The sequence below is a fragment of the Achroia grisella genome, unplaced genomic scaffold (assembly GCF_030625045.1).
Source record: "Achroia grisella isolate CSIRO2021 unplaced genomic scaffold, CSIRO_AGI_Agris_v1 utg1063, whole genome shotgun sequence".
NCBI lineage: Eukaryota > Metazoa > Arthropoda > Insecta > Lepidoptera > Pyralidae > Achroia > Achroia grisella.
In genome coordinates, this window is record NW_026712567.1 from 1,258,925 (window position 1) to 1,279,140 (window position 20,216).

At 31.4% G+C, this 20,216-nt stretch overlaps 1 protein-coding gene across 7 annotated transcripts in view; it reads right to left on the reverse strand.

Moving 5' to 3' along the window:
- Nucleotides 1-20,216, reverse strand: part of LOC131841267 (kinesin light chain) — a 59,558-nt gene that overhangs the window by 26,973 nt on the left and 12,369 nt on the right. For 5 of the 7 annotated variants that reach the window (XM_059189606.1, XM_059189591.1, XM_059189565.1 and 2 more), the window contains exons 2-3: nucleotides 18,877-19,079; nucleotides 10,438-10,651 (exon numbers count right to left, since the gene is read on the reverse strand). In XM_059189606.1, the coding sequence (XP_059045589.1) occupies nucleotides 10,438-10,651; nucleotides 18,877-18,905 (243 nt within the window). In that variant the 5' untranslated portion in view covers nucleotides 18,906-19,079. The remainder of the gene's footprint in view (nucleotides 1-10,437; nucleotides 10,652-18,876; nucleotides 19,080-20,216) is intronic. The other 2 variants (XM_059189573.1, XM_059189583.1) reach the window with 2 other exon arrangements.

The window sequence follows — 20,216 nt, forward strand, 5'->3', positions numbered from 1 at the left end:
TTGCTAAATGAAAAATACGCAAACACTCCAACGATTTAAAGCAAACATGGGGGAGAGTTAATAAAGGAGATGACGCACTACGTAACGAGACATGGCGACAGTAGAGTATATTTATCATATGTAGAGGTGCTCTCAATAGAGGGGAGATTATATTGTGGTTTCCTTTGTCCACCTTTGTACATTATGTTAACCTTTCCACATTATTTATCCACACTAATACTCTATAATATAGCGAGTGTCTACTTTTTCTTATCTATTCAATACTAAACAGATCTTCATGAAAAAATCAAGATAGGCTATCTTTCATCTCAAAAAAGCACATGAAGCCGCGCGTAACATCTAGTAACATATACCAATAAGAAGATCAAGGTTTAACGGTACTTAAGTCTTATGCGTGGTTGCAATGTAATTAGAGAGATAAATAATAATAATTGTAATTTAGATTCTAAAACAATGCTACCGTAACTTTTAGTATATGTTCCTAAAAAAATCTTTACAATTAATTTCAAAATTGGTTAAGAGTACATGTTTATTGTATTCTCATTTAAATCAATATATAAACCTGACAAACTTTTTTTCGCAATATTCTTTAAGAATAATAAGAGACTTAAATATTTTTACATTTATTTAGGATCCCCAACAATTGTTAAACTAATACATATTTGATTATTTAAATTTTCAACTATGATTTATGGGGCCTAAAAGAACGAGGTATGAACTGTATAAGAAAAATCGTAATTGCGTGGGTGGATGGGTGATGCAATGCAAAGATCAAGATTGACCGCCATTCCTTTTAAACTAAACAGCAGGTAAAACCGCGAGGCACTATTGGTACATCAACGAGCTAAAATACCAAGTCTCCGCTATCACACTATCCCTAGAGGCTATTTGTGAAATGAAGGTGACCTAAATGATGCTTCTAAGGGAAGTCCTTAAAGGCTTGAATGTGGGACAAACTGACACCTTTAGGGCTCTCATTTTGGTACAGAGAGCGCTTCAAGAAGATAAAGATTTTTCGATCTAAGACAGCATTTATTATTTTTCAGCACATTTGCAGTTTACTTTTATGACTACCTCGACCTCTTTTTAACCGACATCAGGAAAAGAATAAGGTTTTTAATTCCGCTGTACAGTTCTTTATGTTTTGTAATATCAGAAGTCTGTCATTAGAAAAACTATTGGAAGGAGATTGGAATAATAGAAAATTTTTCGTGAAAATAATGTGTCATTCATTAGTCACTACGGTCATGAGAATACTTCCAATGAACTTCTTACCTTCCGAGTTTATCATCATTAATGATTATGATGATATCGTTTTAAAATCACTAGTATCCTGACGACTTAGGCGTAATGCTGGTTAGTCAGGGAGAGAAACACCTCAATCCTACAATATTCACAATTATCTATCTCTTATTTGTTTTTATAATAATATCAACACTTTCGCTCCAAAACTCCCGCTGCCTCCGTTCAATCGTCCGTCATCCACTTGTCAATGTCACATAGATTACTTTGGCTCTGGCCTCTGACGTTCCGTTTCAGGTTACATGATTATTGACTTTACCATTTTTAATTAATGGTGCGTCACACGATAGTTAACAGTCGGCCATCCTGCAATAGTGTCTGGCCCAGACACATAGGTAACTGATGAGCGTAGTCATGCTTATCAAAGGATATAGTGTCTACAGGATCATATAACAAATACTTTACTAAATAAACTAAAGATACACATTACTTTCATAACATTGACTATCTTAGTATACTGTCAAAGGTTTACAATCTAAAATCAATACTAACAGAGCTAAGTTTCGGCATGCATTCAGAATGCACAAAATATAACATAACATATATTAATTTACATAATCCAAATCACCCAAAAACATGAACAACCTTTTAGAGTAACAAACAATTATTTGGCGGTGATTGACTTCTATGAGTCAGACTGTAACATATCACCATCACAATGTAAGTTTCCGATCTTATGAACATTGCATTTTTTTTTTATACCTCCAAAATAGAACTTGACATTTCTCATCTTGAATATTTTAACGGATAAATTTAACATATCACATTACAAAAGGTAAAACTTAATTACCTACATATATAGAGAAAAAAATATAAAGAGAAAGTATTATTCTCGTGACATAAAATTAGAACAAAATCGCTGCCTGCCTTCACCTCACCAATAGAAAATAACAGGTCAATATTATTCAAGTGGTTCTAATACCCTCAATACTACTACTACTATTTTACTTCGACGATACTCTTGATTTACCAGAGAATTATTTTAATATAACATAATTCATTGAATTTCAGTTATGATTTACTTAACAATACCATCAGCTCACTGGTCAAGTAATCTATTGCACCCTTTGAACCCTGTACATTTAGGGAACTATAAATGATTGTAGATACTGATCTCAATTTTCTTTACAACACCAGTTTAACATAAACCAAAACCCACTGTTCCAGATTAATGTGAAATAGAAATAATCTTTATTCAAACAAACTTAATATAAGCACTTTTGAGTAGTCAAGATTTTTGAATCTATCGCTTATTCAGAACGCAGATTCATCACAAGAAGAATAAACAAGAAACCTGTGTGTTGCTCTTTTAAATAAATATTGATTTACTTATATTTAATTAACAACAAGGATTAGGCGTGCGGCAATCAACATAAAAACCGCTACGCACTTAATCTCAGTTCAATCAGACAACATTGACAGCGCTATGAATTTCAAGTTAGATATTTTCTAAAAAAAAACACTGATTTATAAATGATGACATTTATAAATTTTTCAATTTTATAATAAGTTTTTTTTTTTTTAAAGAAAATATTTTATGACACATTTGATTTCTTTTTCTGGCAAATTGAGTACAGACTCTGGGAGTTTGTTGTAAAACCTTGCGCAATTTCCATAAAACGAATTACTAACTTTCGTCAAACGAACGTGAGTTTAGTAAGCCTACTATTCACTTTATATTTAATCGATGGTATTCGTAGCCACTTCGGCCATCCAACGTTATCGAAGGGCCTCATTCGATATTATCATAACAGTTAACATCGGGTAATATAATAAAATTAAAATCATATAAAATTTAGTTTGAGATACTTTACATACTTAAAATATGAAAGTTGCCACTGACAACTACACATTACATTTCAACATCATGAATTCAGTCTTTGTTATATTTTTCCGCCTTAAGTTGTATCACTTAATTTTTCACACCAGGTACTAGTCAGCATCTCTGCAAACACGGCTGCCTAGCTAATTAGTGAAATACCTGTTAAAAGAAAACATTAAAAAAATGCCACCGCTTGCCCACTATGACTACGGTCTCAACAGATCTGGATTTTATTAGACTCAGCCACCGCTTGCCCGCACAAGGAGCTACGGCCTCAAACTGGTCAAATTCTCATTAGACTCAGCCACCGCTTGCCCACACAAGGAGCTACGGCCTCAAACTGGTCAGATTCTCATTAGACTCAGCCACTGCTTGCCGCCACAAGGAACTACGGCCTCCAACTGAAACACATCAAATATTTAACAACTGGTCATTTTCTCAATGAGGCATTCACCGCTTGCGCACGCAAGGAGTTACGGCCTCCAACTAGTCATATTCTTTATGGTACTATGCTATTTTTACTTCAGCCTCAAGTGCTCTACATTGCAACTCAACTATGGGTTATATGCACTCCCATCAAAATTTACTATTACTTTTTATTCTATTACATATCTTTAAGAACTGGATTTCTTGGTTCCATTTTACTATTTCTCCAACGCTTTAAAGGACTTTATAACGTTTAATCATAAGTTAATTCAATTTAATTATGTACCAAATTCGAATTATATATCTGGTTGGTATATATCTAGTATCTACCAATTTCTGAACGAACATGCAATATATTACTACCACATACCCTACTCCTATTATTATCTACCAAATCTTGAGTAGCATCAACAAAAAGCGAGTCGTTCGTTGTACGTCGCATTGAGCACACGCGGATCCCCATTTTCTCCGTGAACTAACGTATACGGAACCATCAGCCGCGATCTCAGCGCAATCATCTCATCAGTATATCATCAAATCTAAATCACCATCATTTACCTTAAAATCCATAAATCGTATTCATAGTAATATGATTATTATATTAATCTCATAATTTCATCAAAGTATTGCAAATCATTTTTCATTGTCATATCAACCGCCCGTTCTATTAGCCATTTTGCTCATAATTCAGCTTGTCATCGATTGTAACTCATCATTGTATCACTAGCATTCCTTAATCTTTCAGATCTATTCGTTCATGTACAACTCTTCACCGCGTATATTTACCGACTATTTTCCATAGAGGTGTATCAAATTTTACCTTGTGATCGTCCTTACTACAATCTTGCAGTGTAACTATCTTGTACACCTCGAGCGCTTTATTCATAATATTTCTAAAGTGTCTGTATACGGTGTCTGGGTTCTATAAATTAGCACCTCTTCTAATTTCCCATTAATTACAACAGACACATAAAATCAATTCTGAAAGGATTAATTTCAATTTAAACTATTTAGTTAGTACAATAGTCAATCCGATTTCTCCAAAGGGCGTTCAGCCACACATACAAGTGCATATAGGTGCTCAGACTAATCTATGGAATCAAATGCCCAGCATTTGATTGCGTTGATCATTACTTATAAAAATTTTAACTTCCGTCGTCGTCAAAGACAACGCTTTAAATTTAATTCAATCTTATTTATCTGATCAATATCAACCAAATATTTGAAAACAACATCACCGTTATTATTATAAACTTCCAATATCTCTACACCTGTAATTTTGTACAATTCAACATTAAAACACCCTCACTTATTTAATACATCCGTTCTCGTATGCTATGCAAGTGACAACATCAATTCTTATATGTTGATGAGTTTACTATTAAAAGCCTTAGTTAACACTTTTATTTTACTTCAACTCAACAGTTATGTCAAAAGTGACAATGGTCTAAATACAACACATCCAATCTCATATTCCAGTCAATTGAGTCAACATGTATACCAACAATTCTTACATGCTCGTTAATTTAGCATTATACGCTTCGATTATACTCTTTTTTTTTTTTTCAACCAATTAAAATCTTAATAGATACAATATCTCAAGATTTAACAAAGGTTAACTAGAAATTAATAAAATTGGCAAAACCATCTACAACAGTAATTTATAACTGTAAACTGTAATCTATTGTTAACAATATTTAACTTTCTTATATCTTAACTTTCATTTATATCCTCTAGTAACTTTTCTTATATATTCCTGGGATTAAATTGTCAGATATAGCCTTACTTCCACAACTTATATTGTCTCTCATTTTATTTGCATTGGATATAAAGGTCTCTTAAAACAGTTATAGGTTCAATAGGATCCTTTCAACTTAAATCTAGTATACCCATGTACACTTTTCAAAACTTTAATGCTCATACATTTAACAACAATCAATTGTCCTTTTGTTTTTGTTTTTCTTTTAACTACCTGTGCTTCTTAAATTTGTATTCACTATAATACCATTATAATTAAAGAACAATGGCTCAGCTCGCAAACATTTTCTCAACAAATAATTCTCTATAACATGTAAAACTTACAACTTAGACCATGCAGTATTTATTTTTCATTCTACATATATGCTATTCATAAAGTAGTTTATTATCCATCAGTAAACCATATAAAAATCTCATAAATTACGCCAGTATCCATATTCATAAACCAGCTCGTCCATACTGACTATCCATGTCTCTCTCTGTGGAAGTTTGCATCCAGTCTTCTCCTGCTGTTTCCTTTTTTTTTCTTATGTCATCTGCTTATCTTTTTTTCTGCTGTCCTACGTTTCTTTTGTCTGTCGTCTCTGCCATTTTCTTATATATATATATATATGGCTTATAAATTTTTCATTTCATTATATGGCGTCCTACTATCCAATCAATCACAATACTATTTAAATGTTAAATAGGCATTACTATATGTATTTATACCTGTACATATGATACAATTTTCTTTTGAATCATTACTATTTATATATTTTTTTCTTCTATAAATTATACTGATACTGTGCTTGTGAATCACTGTTCATCCCAACGGATACCAACCTCTCACTTTCAATCTAAGTTACATTTGCAGTGATTAACTTGTGTTCACAATATATTGAGGATTTTTCCTATTCTTTTTTTTTTTTTTTACTTATATATTCCTGTCATAGCTATACCGAAATCACCATGCACTGTCCTCTACAGTACAGTAGATTCACAGAAGATAATTGGAAGCTTGCCACAGTATAGAAGTGCTATCTTCATAAAACCGACTAACTTCAGTCTCATCCTCTTTGGTAACAAAGTTATATTAAATAAAACAAACCACATGCTTATAAAGGCATAGCATAAAACACCAACAATCAGGAATTCTCATAAATATATAACGGTTGTATAGAATGGGAACGAATTTCCATGCATGGAAAGTTATGCAGCCTATTAATAACCACATTACCAAGGTCATCAGCAAAGTTTTCTAGAATATCCATATCTCTTTACTTTCCTAACAATCTTGTCTGTCTGTGTCTCATAATTTTCCTCTATAATAATTTTAAAGCTTATGTACTTTGAATATCTTAACATTGCCTCCCACAGAGACTATTTAATAATAACTAATTAATATACAGAAACTTCATTAGTCAAATCATAAAATATTTTATAATCCTGTAGTATACAAATACATAAAAGGTAAGTTACATAAACCATTTAAAAATAGTATCCAATTTTTCCTTTCTCCTCTATTTCACCATATCACAGTTTACATGTATTCACTTAATTCTCTCCCATCTGTCCATACCTATATACAACAAAAGAGTGCTATGCACTCATTTATTTCCATTTTCCTGCCATAATATCTGAATTATAAAGTTTATTATCCAAATTTCACAATTCTAGACCACACTGTTTGACACAATCCATGTGCTAACTTCAAGATGAGTTCATTATTAACTCGTGAATGCTTTAAATCAGTTATTATCATCTTCTGATATACATTTATTTATATTAATATTCAATAATATATTCTATATATTCTATTTTTTTTTTTTATTATCTGTACTTCACAAATATATAATACAATTTGAATTTAAACAATGATTTCCTCCTTGGTTCACATTTCAATTCCAATACAGATTTAACAATGAATCTGTCCACTTTATAGTTTCTTAGTACTGTCATTCTACAAATGACACTAAATAATAAAACTCAATGGATAACTTAAGCTCAGATCCTTGCAGCAAATCTTCAGTTCATTAGCTTATGCACTACACAAGATTGGACAATATAGCAATACATTGCAATATATTACAATAGTCTATTTTCATTATTGTGATAACAATTGTCGTATGTTGTACATATTCATATTATAAAATCATGACATTTTGTGCAATTTACTGTATGGAGAGTTATAACTCATCAAAAGGCAAATACTCTCACTGTTGCGACTCAATATATATATCCAAACATTCTGTATGTACACAAATATTAACTTATTTCCAAAAACTTTTATTCATATTCATAACACTAATAGTAAATTTAAAGACAAGCTTGTTGCTCAAGTATTGTTTAGAAAATTCAACAGGTTTCTTGTACAATCAATAATACAATCAAGAGCCAATAACATTCATTTCTGGAGTTACCAAAAGCTTTTCTTTAGGTTAAAAGACAACTTCATAAATTATAAAACTGAACCATGTAAGAATAGTCTTACCTGTAATCTATCACTTTCTAACATGTCACATATTAATGTGGTGCTTATAAATTCCAACACTCACTTACTAAACATTGTCTCAAATGACAAATGTACATAGCTACAGGTACCTGCACAGGACCTTTAAGTACCTTTATTGATCAACAATGGCTGCTAAGGGCCATTCTAATGAATTTCAAGAGAAGCATCAAAGAAGTGAACCAATTGCTCAAACATATAATACATTCAATCTGAGCATACATATAATATATAATTCCAGCATAATATGACACCTTTGAGGAATTGGATATCATTTCTAGGTGCTTTTTCAACACATTAATAATCAATATCATATGATTATGATAACCTTGAGGATCCTAATAGATCTCAATTGGATTTTATACTAAATAATGATTAAATAAGGAACTATTAATAATAATAGTTTACAGTTATTCGGTTTTTTAACATTGGAGTTTACTACCAATTGTTAGCCATTGCTATATATATAAAATTCAAAACACAGCAAGAAATAAATATAATAATTGTACTATCAGAGTTAAGTACTATTTTCACTGAGAGCTTCACAGCTAATCATGAGATAGCATCTAAAATGTCTTTAATATCTAATATTATGAAATATAACATGTTATGTTGCTGGTATCAGTTTATGTCAACAATATACTGTGTCTATCTATATTAATATGCTTTATTAATTCATTAATAAACACATATCAAAGTATCAACCAATATAATATATATACATATGACAGTGTCTCAATTTGGGAATATAACCACCATCAAGACATATACCTGGACTATGCCTGTGATTGTCATTTATCTGAAATGGGATCATCAAACATATATGTGTACCTATGTAAAGAAATAATAACAATTCTTCAATTCAATTCACGTAGAACAAACACACAAAACTGAACAGTAAGTTTGACTAATTTACTGTGAATTAGCAACAAACTCAGCAATACCATTACACTGTTTATATGTATAACATGGTATGTGTTCTCATGTTCAACCTGTATGTCAACATAGTTAATGTAACTGTTTCTAATCTGTTGATATCCTATCATACTCTATCATAGGCATTAATAACATAACAATAGTTACTCTGTATTTTAAACTAATTAGATAGCCGTGTTGTTCTATACTTAACGTATTCATAATACTTCTTTCTTAGGTATATTGTATACCTCAATATCGTGCTACATGTCATGTCATTACTCTCGCAAGTTATCGTACATACTAAATCTATTTAATATGTAGAAAGCAATTCATCCAAAAGTTCAATAAAACAAGTGAGAAACTGCGTTTAATGGTATGCGTGTTATTAACGTAAATTCACTTACCACAACTTCTAGTCAGAATTACCTTACAGTCGAATTTGTAGGCGGGATTGGTACCGCTTCTGAACTTTTAAAATCACTAGTATCCTGACGACTTAGGCGTAATGCTGGTTAGTCAGGGAGAGAAACACCTCAATCCTACAATATTCACAATTATCTATCTCTTATTTGTTTTTATAATAATATCAACACTTTCGCTCCAAAACTCCCGCTGCCTCCGTTCAATCGTCCGTCATCCACTTGTCAATGTCACATAGATTACTTTGGCTCTGGCCTCTGACGTTCCGTTTCAGGTTACATGATTATTGACTTTACCATTTTTAATTAATGGTGCGTCACACGATAGTTAACAATCGTAATATAAGAATTCTTACTTGCCGTATTTGTTAATACATGAACTATATTATTTTATGGTCCAAAACGAAGTATTATCTTATTCCTTATTGAATTACGCCGTTATACAAAGATAACAGTATTGCTATTATGTCTATAATTTACTTTGCCAGAGGTATAATTAGACGGACTCTGGATTTGACAGAGCAAAATAATCAATCTGTAGATGGCATGAATAATATGGAGGTACCAAAATTAAGGAAGTTTCAATTTATAATGTCATACAAATTTATTACCTGATTATATTGATTGCATTTTTTTGGTTAGGACGTTTATTGCCACTAGGCAATAAACGTCCTAACCAAAAAAATGCATGTGTATATTTTGAATATAGAATGACTTGAAATTTAAAAATGATTTTTAAAGATAATACAGATAATAATTTTAGGAAGTTCGTCCTCAAACTGACTCAATAAGAGTACCAGTAAGTATACATAACGAATATTATTTTCATAATACATGTTCCATCCATCCACGATTGACTGTATCAGTATGCGGTAGATAGAATCTCATGCTCTAACCACAGCTGTACACGTTTTGTTTGTTGTTCTTAACATATGGTAGAGCCTCGTGACTGTTACAATGTTATAAACTATACTCGAATTAACAAACATGAAGAAGTTAAATTTCAAACAAGTACTAAGATTTTAGTAGGCACAAAAAAGTGGGTGCAAGAGAAGAGTTGGTAGGAAATTAACTCATAGGTCTTTCATAATGGTTTTTACCATGTAATGCAATATTTTTGTAATCTATTGTAATATTATGAAGAAGTAAATTTGATTATTTTTGGTCACGTGTACACTAAACAATAAATTTGAAACGGACTTTATAAATTTCCTGTAGGACATGCAACCAAATTACTAGTTTTGTAAAATGTGTTACGGTATATGTTACTTTATTACTAGTGTAATCTAATTTCAACTGACCTGCGCTTCCCCCAATCCCAGTTCAATGGCGTCAATGCTCTTCCTAACGAGGGACGCCTTCTCATGTTCATGGTCGGTATTGGCTGCAAGTCCAGCAAGGAGTTGTGCGTGCTCGGCACGCAGTGCTTCGAGCCCGGCTGCGACAGTTCTCGCGCCGGCCACCATCTCCTCCTGCGTCATCGCCGTCATCCTGCCTAACGATTCGATCTTCTTTCTGTCAACAAAGAAAATACATATTTAATACATGCATTATAAACAAACTTCTAGATGGTTCTCAAATTCAATTAATTACTGCCGTATATCTTACTAATTCAGAATTTTGATTTAATGTAAAACTAAATCATAATTAACTAAATTATTCATTACCTAATAATATAAATACAAAAATAGTTTAGTTTGTTACGTCATCCGTACTTTATGGCTTAAACAATCATCATGTGTGTTATTTAGCATTCGGAACAGAAGCCATAGGCGCTTTGATTCATTCGAACCCAGTTTACGAGAACGAAGTCGTGGCAGTAATTATCTTCATATATAACTTAGTAATTCTGTAAATCGAAAATATGCTTTATAGTATAGTATACTATAATTATAGTTTAATGAATTACGCATCTGACAATAATGTTAGAAACGTGAGGTATACAAATAATAGCACATCAATAACTTCGACAAATAATAAAAAGGACCTCGATCTGTGGCTTCGACACATTAAGGTAATTGGATCGAACTCGCCTCTCGCCCACCTAGTACTATTTAAACATATGTATACTAGTATACACTTAATGACACACATTTTATGTCATTACATTGCATCAACGTGTAAATTATGATGAATACAAATGACAAATAAAGTTATCATTTAGATTGAATTCGATTAATACAAAAATCATTACGTTTGAATTTAAAAAAGGGAAATAACATACGTATTTATACTGTATCATTGTGAACTCCGCGCACAACTGATTTAATCAAATCGTTTGTAATAAAACAAAGAATTTTGCTCGGTATAATGCAGTACGATAACCATATACTGCAATATAATGCAACCTATTCACAAACCAATTACGCTATTCATCAGTTTGTATTGTAGTATTTCATTTGGTTAATATATCAAATATTTTTACTTAGTACTCTCTAAAGTCGTCTTGAAGGGTATCTTAGTCTAAACTTAGCTGTCAAGCTCATTTGGTTTATAAGCGAAATTTCTGCTGAAGAGTCGAGATAAAACAGTGAAATTACAGAATACGAGTCATGACACCTGAGTCTTCCGAAACGGATATGTGGTATCAAGGGTAGCACATGATCCAAGTATCCATGGTATTGTTCATGTATATAGACAAATTATATAATACAGTATTTATAACAAATTGTATCCGTAAGACAATCTCTGATTATATTGGGAATAGATAGCGCTTTGTTAAATGTTCAGGGATATTATTATTATTACAGACTAAAAGAACAAGAAAATTGAAACGGGTAAAATTACTGAAGAAAGTACGGTCAATCATTCAATCAATAAACGCTACTTGTCGATAAATTATAACTACATTTATTATAATATATTTTTTAATTTAAATGGGAAAGATAATAATCTCACTATGAATATTAAGATAATCTTTAATAGAGATTGACGGGCATAGAAATCAAGATTGCAAAGACAGACAGATGAAAGACTGCCATTGTATACTTGATTCAAGTATAGATACAATTAATATGTACTTTCTATTAATTTTCTTCTAAAGTCACTATTTATACAGCTGAGATTAGAAAGTATATTAAGTGTTATGTAGATAGTCACTGGCGCCAGCGACAGGCAAAACTCCAATGTGTACAGAGCATTTAAATTCTCAACTAACTACAAATTACGGAAATCGACATTCTCGTTTTTTTATGTAGTTTACTGAATGTGTTGGTTATATGAAAAGGACATAACTATTTAAAATCTAATAATAGCATTGAGGAATGGAGAAACATTTCCAATAATCATTGGTCGAGTACGCGAAAGTCATTTATACTAACCGATACAGTATTAAATGTTATAAAGCGATCAGTAAAGGTTATAAAGACAAAAATAATTTAAGTACATATTCATTTTCCATTTGGACCTCTCTGAATCCAGAACACCTGACCAAACTGTACCGTTTAAAAATTGCCTAAACGTGACTGTACTATATTATAATTATTATACTTATGATAAAAAATATTAATAAATTTAGCATTACAATGATATAGTGTAGTAAAAAGGACATCAAATACAAAGAATATATACAATAACCTACGAGTTGTGGGTGGGAACTGAAACTGGAAGTTGTGAAACATCAGGGGTGCGCCAATCGTTATAGGATATTTGCCGTGGGAAACTGGCGACGGATAAATGAGATCGGATGTATCTGTGAACTCAATATTGATGTTCTCGTATCCTAATATCACCTCCCTAATAATTCGTTTGGTACAAAAAACGAATCAAGCTACACTAATATTATGAAAAGCAAAAATAATATTTTTTGAATGTTTGTATTGACATAATTTATAAGTGATTTTTTTTTATGTAAATATATAAATAATAACATAGTAAACCAATATAACTAATGATACTCATGAATACAAATGTTTGTACCGTGCGAGGAATCGAACTTTTGACCATCGGAAGTCTAGCGGCGTGCTAAACCACTAGACCATCGAGGTCGTGTCGTTTTCAGCCAAGGTTTCAAATATACATTATTCCACGACATAGGCCATATCTACAAAACTCACAAAGTTATAATGTACTGATCGTTAATAAACACGGTCAGGGTATATTTTTTATTACCGTCTCATCATCATCATCATTTCAGTTCCATAGCAGTTGAGCATGACAAACACTAACTCTCAGCCCCGGACTTTACTGACATGGCTTAAATTTTTGTTATCATCTGAATTTTCCAATATTTTAATGTTCTTCAATAAAAAAAATGGCTTTCTAGACTAGTCAAATTACTTTATTTTCATCCGCTCGAAAATAATCTAAATCTAAAATAATCAAATCATTTTTAAAGGAATATCTTTTATATTTTCGCATTTTATCTTTGCAGTTCAAACAAATGCAAATTGCCCAGATAAAACAAATATAGCATTGTTAGAACTATAAAAACGACAAAAATATCTGTTAAATAATTTTATAAAATAAATTCAATAATAGTTTTTATTTAAAAGAAACACTAAACCATATATAAATAAATAAAAAGTTAAAATTGATGTAATGTGTCTTAATCCACATTGATTAAGACACATTACATCAATTTTAACTACCCTACCCTATTAAGACACCTTAGATATTTAATAGATACTGTATGCAAACAAATTGTTTACACGCCTTGTATATTGAATATTATTCATGAAATATAATAAGTATGTATGTCACGTTTTATAAATGAGATCGAAACGTCGTATCTACATAGGAAATCGATGGGTAACTGTAGTTTCTGACATACTTATTATTTTAATACGTGACAATATTTTATATATACAATCATATTTCGAGAAATTGGGTTTATAGTACTTCCTGCGTCGTATATTATAGATTATCATAAATATAATATAATATAATAATAATTAAAGTGGGCTGAGTAAATAGAACTTTTGTTTCTTTATACATGAACTTATTTATGTCAAGGGGTATAGGTATTTGAACATAACACACTATCGGGTATATATATTTATATATATACATAATATCATGCACGCTGTCTGATAAATCGTTATTAGTAGAGTATGCTGAACTTTATTTGGCACAAACATGATTAATTGCGGTATTTTGTAAACGAACTTAAAAAAAACTTAATAAGACTACACATTTTTGTGTGTACAATATATTACATTCGTTTATTTCAATAACGCACATTTACAAATTTTTATGTTTTCAAGTGATAATATTAAGCAATTTAAGGTACAGAAATCGAAAATTTTCATAAAATTAAAATTCACTGAAACTCAAAACAATGAACTGGTTAGTACACCAATATGTATCAGGAACGATATACGTGAGGAACGATTCTCTGATCATACGGAATAGGAGACTTGGCGTCTAACAATGGATCTCCGAGCCATGTGATCATATGTTGGGGTCTGAATTTTCCACTATAAAGGCAAATAGTAGGTGTGCAGGTGTAGTACGGTATATGCGTGACCTATGTGCATGTGGTAACCTCCAAAATATACATCATGTATAGAATCTCGGACATAATACACTGTAAGGACAGTATGGGAATATGTCTTGAAGAAAGACATCTATGGTGTATTTCCATTTATTTTGAGTTTTATATATAACACAGAATTATGCTGTTTCTTGGTCAGTCACCTCAAGGAGGAAGTTCTAAAACTGAGCCGCTGTCAATTATAATTTATGCCACAGACAACAAAACAACACAGATTAAACAGTTTCATTACAGACTAATCCGAATCTTGTACCATTACTTTACAGATAGTGCTTATTTGTGATGCCATTCTTGAAGATTAGTTAATAATTGACGTTTTATAGCAGGATCGTACGTGACATTGTTATATCATTTGCGTTGGGATCTATACTAATGCTATGAATTTAGAGAACTAAAGAACTCATAATTAGTTTTCTCTAACTACCATGAAAAATACGCAAATTATACCAACACATATAAAAATTCTATATATTTCACGAACGTAATTTGGTTAAACACAACAATATGGCAATGTGTAGTATGTCCGTGTACGGACACAAGAATTTTTCATTAGCAAGTTATTCGGCCTTGTGACGTTAGGTAACGTTAACATATAATAGTAAATAATGTGCCAATAGTATCTGTTATTTACTATAACAAAGTGTCAGAGATATTTCAGTGTCTATTATATTCCCGTAATAAGAATATGAATGCGAATGTGTACATGTCTGTTTATCATTTCATGTTCAATATATGGCTGAACGAAACTTATTGAAATTTGACATGAAAATTTATTGTATCACCTAAACTAAACCAAAACTTAAATTTAGTGCCGAAATTTAGTTCAGCGCTAAATGTGAATGCATCCAAAAATATAATATAACGTCAATGTATGTAACATCTAAATATCTTGCAATTTGACTAGACACGTGTTAGTATATGGTATAAGAACTTTGCCGGAATCCAGTCTGACACCTCTTTTACGGTGGGCGGAACGGGCAACGTGGGGCACATAAAACACCGGTCGCCATGGTTACCAAGGGCTACAACCCTCATACCCACGCGTTATACAGCGTTGGAACTTGAACGAGAAAATTAGAAGGTACATTACACTTTCGAGGTTAGGGCCTTTATTGTCCAAATCTCCAACAATATTATAAAGTAAAATATAACTACCTTATTTCATATAGACTAATCAAATTGTATACATATACTCGTAGGTATATAAAAAAGGTAATATGTTTTAATTAACTATTTAATATACCGTACAAACCAACACACAAAATAAAATCAATATTTTTATTGTGTTTTAGTGATTATGCTTTCCATTCAAGAAATATTTCCTTTGTTCATTGTTTACCATTATAATATTTCCGTGACAATTTTTTACTCTAAATTATGCGCAGCATGCCTATATGTAGATATTATTAAGTGCAGAAGAGGGTTCGTAATCAATAGCTTTTAGTAGACAGAAACTATTCGTCTAATATCAAAGTTACGTTCAAAAGTTATCAACGTTTCCAGCAATTTCAACGATATTCCCTCGCTGTTAGTTTCCTTACGCTGTGACTATGCCGTAATACAAAATGAATCATTATTGATTATATTCGCTCGCATCTGTGGCAAAATAAAAGTCGTCGAAAAGACATACTGATGCATCGCCAATTTATAGATACTGAGTCACTATTTCACTGTACAATGCAGACTAATAAAAAGCACTACATTCAATTTAGCCGTTACGTGAGTCAGACAAAAGGATGTGTAGCTGTAGCAACCCTAATGCAATTACTCTTCGCTATACAAAGGACAAAGGCTAGGGTACCTAATCGATGCGTCTAGACATATAGCCTACCACAGGTTCAGCAATAAAATCCGGCGTCCAGCAGGCGAGAATATCGCCAACTTTACGATTCTGCTTTATTCTAGACATGGTTTATTTTCTGGAAACGAGATAGATACTATTTTATACTTGAACTAGCTACCCGCCCTGGTTTTGTACGGGTGTACATATATTATATACGAGTATATAAACCTTCCGTTTGTATATCTATTACTAAGAACTGCATTAAAATCCGATGCGTAATTTAAAAGACATAACAGACAGCATTTTATACTATGTAAATATTTTGTTTTAAGTTTGACGCGGTCATTTATAAGTATAATTAGTAAATCAGGATCTTATCAGGTTTTATTTTTATTCAGTTTACCCGTGATTTGAATCACTGGCGAAATATCAGTACTCAATAAAAATAAAACTTGGTAAGATCGCGTGATTTACTAATTATACTTATATGTATGTATCATGACATCGTAATTTAATAAATAATAAAAAAGGACGGATTCTAAATTTCAGCATTCATTTTATTTAAATAAAACGATTTTGTAATAAGAAGACACCCAAAAACAAGTTTACATGATGTCTATTTAGACTAGATAGATTGTCGACGCATTGCTGACTTTTACTATTTGTAAAAGTCAGCAATGTGTCGACAATCTATATAACAGATTCCAATTTCAAAGGCTATCATCGAGCTTAGACCTTTCCAAAATATATTTCCATAAAGACCGGTATTGAACCATGTACGTGCGTCGCATTCAAAAAAGTAACGTTATTTATTGATATCAATGAAGTTAATAATAAAACAAACCAAAATTGACATTTTTGAATTAAAACTGTTTTCTCAGTTATTGGATGAAAAGTAATAACTGGTATGATATTTGTGTCCTACAACGTTTGATTATTTCATATTTGAGTATTCCTAAGAAGCCTATTCAGTTTATATTTCACATATGCAAGTATAACGTATGCCTTCGCCGCAATTAATTACTTAATCACGGATATTATTTATATTAGTATCTACATCTAACTTACAGAAATAAAATTACAAATAAAAATTTTAATCAGAAACTTCATATAATTTAATTAAAAGAAGTGAAAGTCTTACATGTAATATTTAAGTTTCTATTCTATTCTATTCTAAGAATAACGGATTCTCCATGTTTTATTGATTATTATTTTATTCTATGCAAGTGAAGTCAATAATTGGTGACCAACTTACATTTTTATATCTGTCTAAAGAATCTTTTACAACAAGCAAAATCATTCCTCGGTTTAACGAATATCTATAACGAGATCAATACGACATTTTCAGCCGGCAATTTTTCGGATGAAAGCTTCGCAAAAGGTTAAGGACAGACTGTGGCTAAAGGACGAAACGCTTTTAATAGGAATTTATGTAATGGATTTCTAACATAATAGAAATTTTTATTAATTATTACTATAATCGTAATATGTATGTATATTAAAAGATATATACCACGTGTGTTTGATGGAAAATATATGTTATGCTTTTAAAACATTGTTACTATAATCATAATGCAAGGGTCTATTTTCAACGACTAATTAATATAGATTTTTATGAAACAAATTCCAGATAGGTAATCTGATGAGATGTCTGATCCGTTTGCTGATAAGGATTGAACCGGACTTTTTTACAATTTTGGGGATATTGGTGCAGAAAAAGTTACACTAATTTCATGAATAAATAGTGCGAAAGTTGTTATTTGTATGTATACGTATGATTATTTATCCGAATTATTAATTACATCTTTATTTGAAAAATGCAACAATTGAAAGGTACATAATTTCTGACGCACAAAATTTTGTAACCACAATTCAATTAGATTTACTACGCATGTTTAATATTTACGATAGATTTGGAAACTATATCTAAGTCGTTGTAATAGTGTTGTATAGTAGTAGTTTGATAAATGTAGGATTCAGAGTGTTTAACGTAAAGATTAGATAATAACAATTCCAGTTTCTCAATCGACCAACATTACTTTTTCGACATTTGGTAACCTTTTATAGGATCTTACTAATGCGAGATGTCATATGAAAATCTTATTTGAATTTAATTTTATTAAGCTCAATGCAATCAAACATATTTACTGTCACATTTCCGGCCCTAACAATTGGATCGAAGTCGAATTAAAATTAAAATGTTAATTTTAAAAAAATTCATTCTCTTCCATTTGTAAGTAATATTTCAAATAAGAGATTATTTTTTAATATTCAATATATAAAATCATATATATAGAAATCAGCAATTATTAAAAAAAGAGGAATCACCTGACCTTAATTTAATTTCCATTTTAATTATCACAATCTGAATCATAATCCATAGTAGACATTGAGAGAAAGATTAATTGGTCACATTTTTTCTATCATAGATATATCACAGACATAGATAACAAATATACTTACATTCTATAGGCATTCAAAGTCTTCGACATTATACTGCGGTTGTTGTACAAACTAACATTAAACCATTTCACTTCACTAATTAGATGTTATGAACGGCATTCTCCACGTTATGTACTTATATCACAATTACAATACTTGCACTTAGTAAATAATAATAACTGTAGGTAACACGACTATTTTAATACGGTCCACTGTAATAGAAACTATAATAGGGTTGGTCACGAAACGTATCGCATGAATACACTTCTTGGCGACCTTGGAAGGACAAGGTAGTTAGTAGCAAGCTTTACTTAATTGAAAACAAAGTTATTTTTAGAGAGAAAGATAATTATGATGGTATATGGTAATCAATGAATACATGGTACAAATACGTTTTTTCTAATGGTACAGAATGTATTAATCGATATCTTGGGCTAACGGCATAGCTGATTACTCTTTTTATCACCCTCTAACTGTGGATGTTAGGAAGAATATGAAGTCGAGTCAGTTAGCCCATCGTGACGTAACCACGAAGGATTAAACCGGATGGGATTGCGTGTAGCTCGACCTAACATGATACATGGGTAGCACTACTAATGTCGCTTAGTATTTACTTGTTAATCCCCCGTATGTAAATTAAATAAACTTTGTAAATGATAATTAGTACAGGTCCTCCACATGAGACCACGTGTGATTCCGGTACAGACGGGCTGGAAAACAAATGTCTTGCCAATTGTTGCACAATTTCTAAACGCAATGCGATAACACTATACAGTTCTGTAACACGCGACAGAGACGGACATACAAACTGAAGTGCAAAAATAGATAGACTCCTACGCACCTCGCCGTGTGGCGTGTCGTTGATCCCTTTGGATAATTTACACTGTTAATGTATTGATACATTGTTTATTTTGTTTTATATCAGTTGCGATTTTATTGGCCTACACTATATTGCAAAAGGATAAGAAAATTTTCTAGTCACCTTAATCACTGTAATATGTAGTGAATTATAAAAGTATAAATATACACTTAAAAATATGATAAACAACAGGCTTAAGTTAAATGAACAGTTAAGAATTAAATATATAAACAACCCTCATAAATACAGGTAAATTCATAAGGCAGTTACTTCTTAATATTAATACTGATATTCGATTAATTAAAAAAAACTAGTATTTTAATTACCACTACCAGCATCTACAAATTAATATAGGTCAAAGATTGTGTATATCCGAGGAAATTAATAGTTTGTCCTGTCTCTCCCCCTCAAGACATCCTACAAGATCATCCTAATTAATTCCTGCTGAATTCGTCATAATGGGCAGACCTGACTGATCTCATAAGCTTACACCGCTGACCCG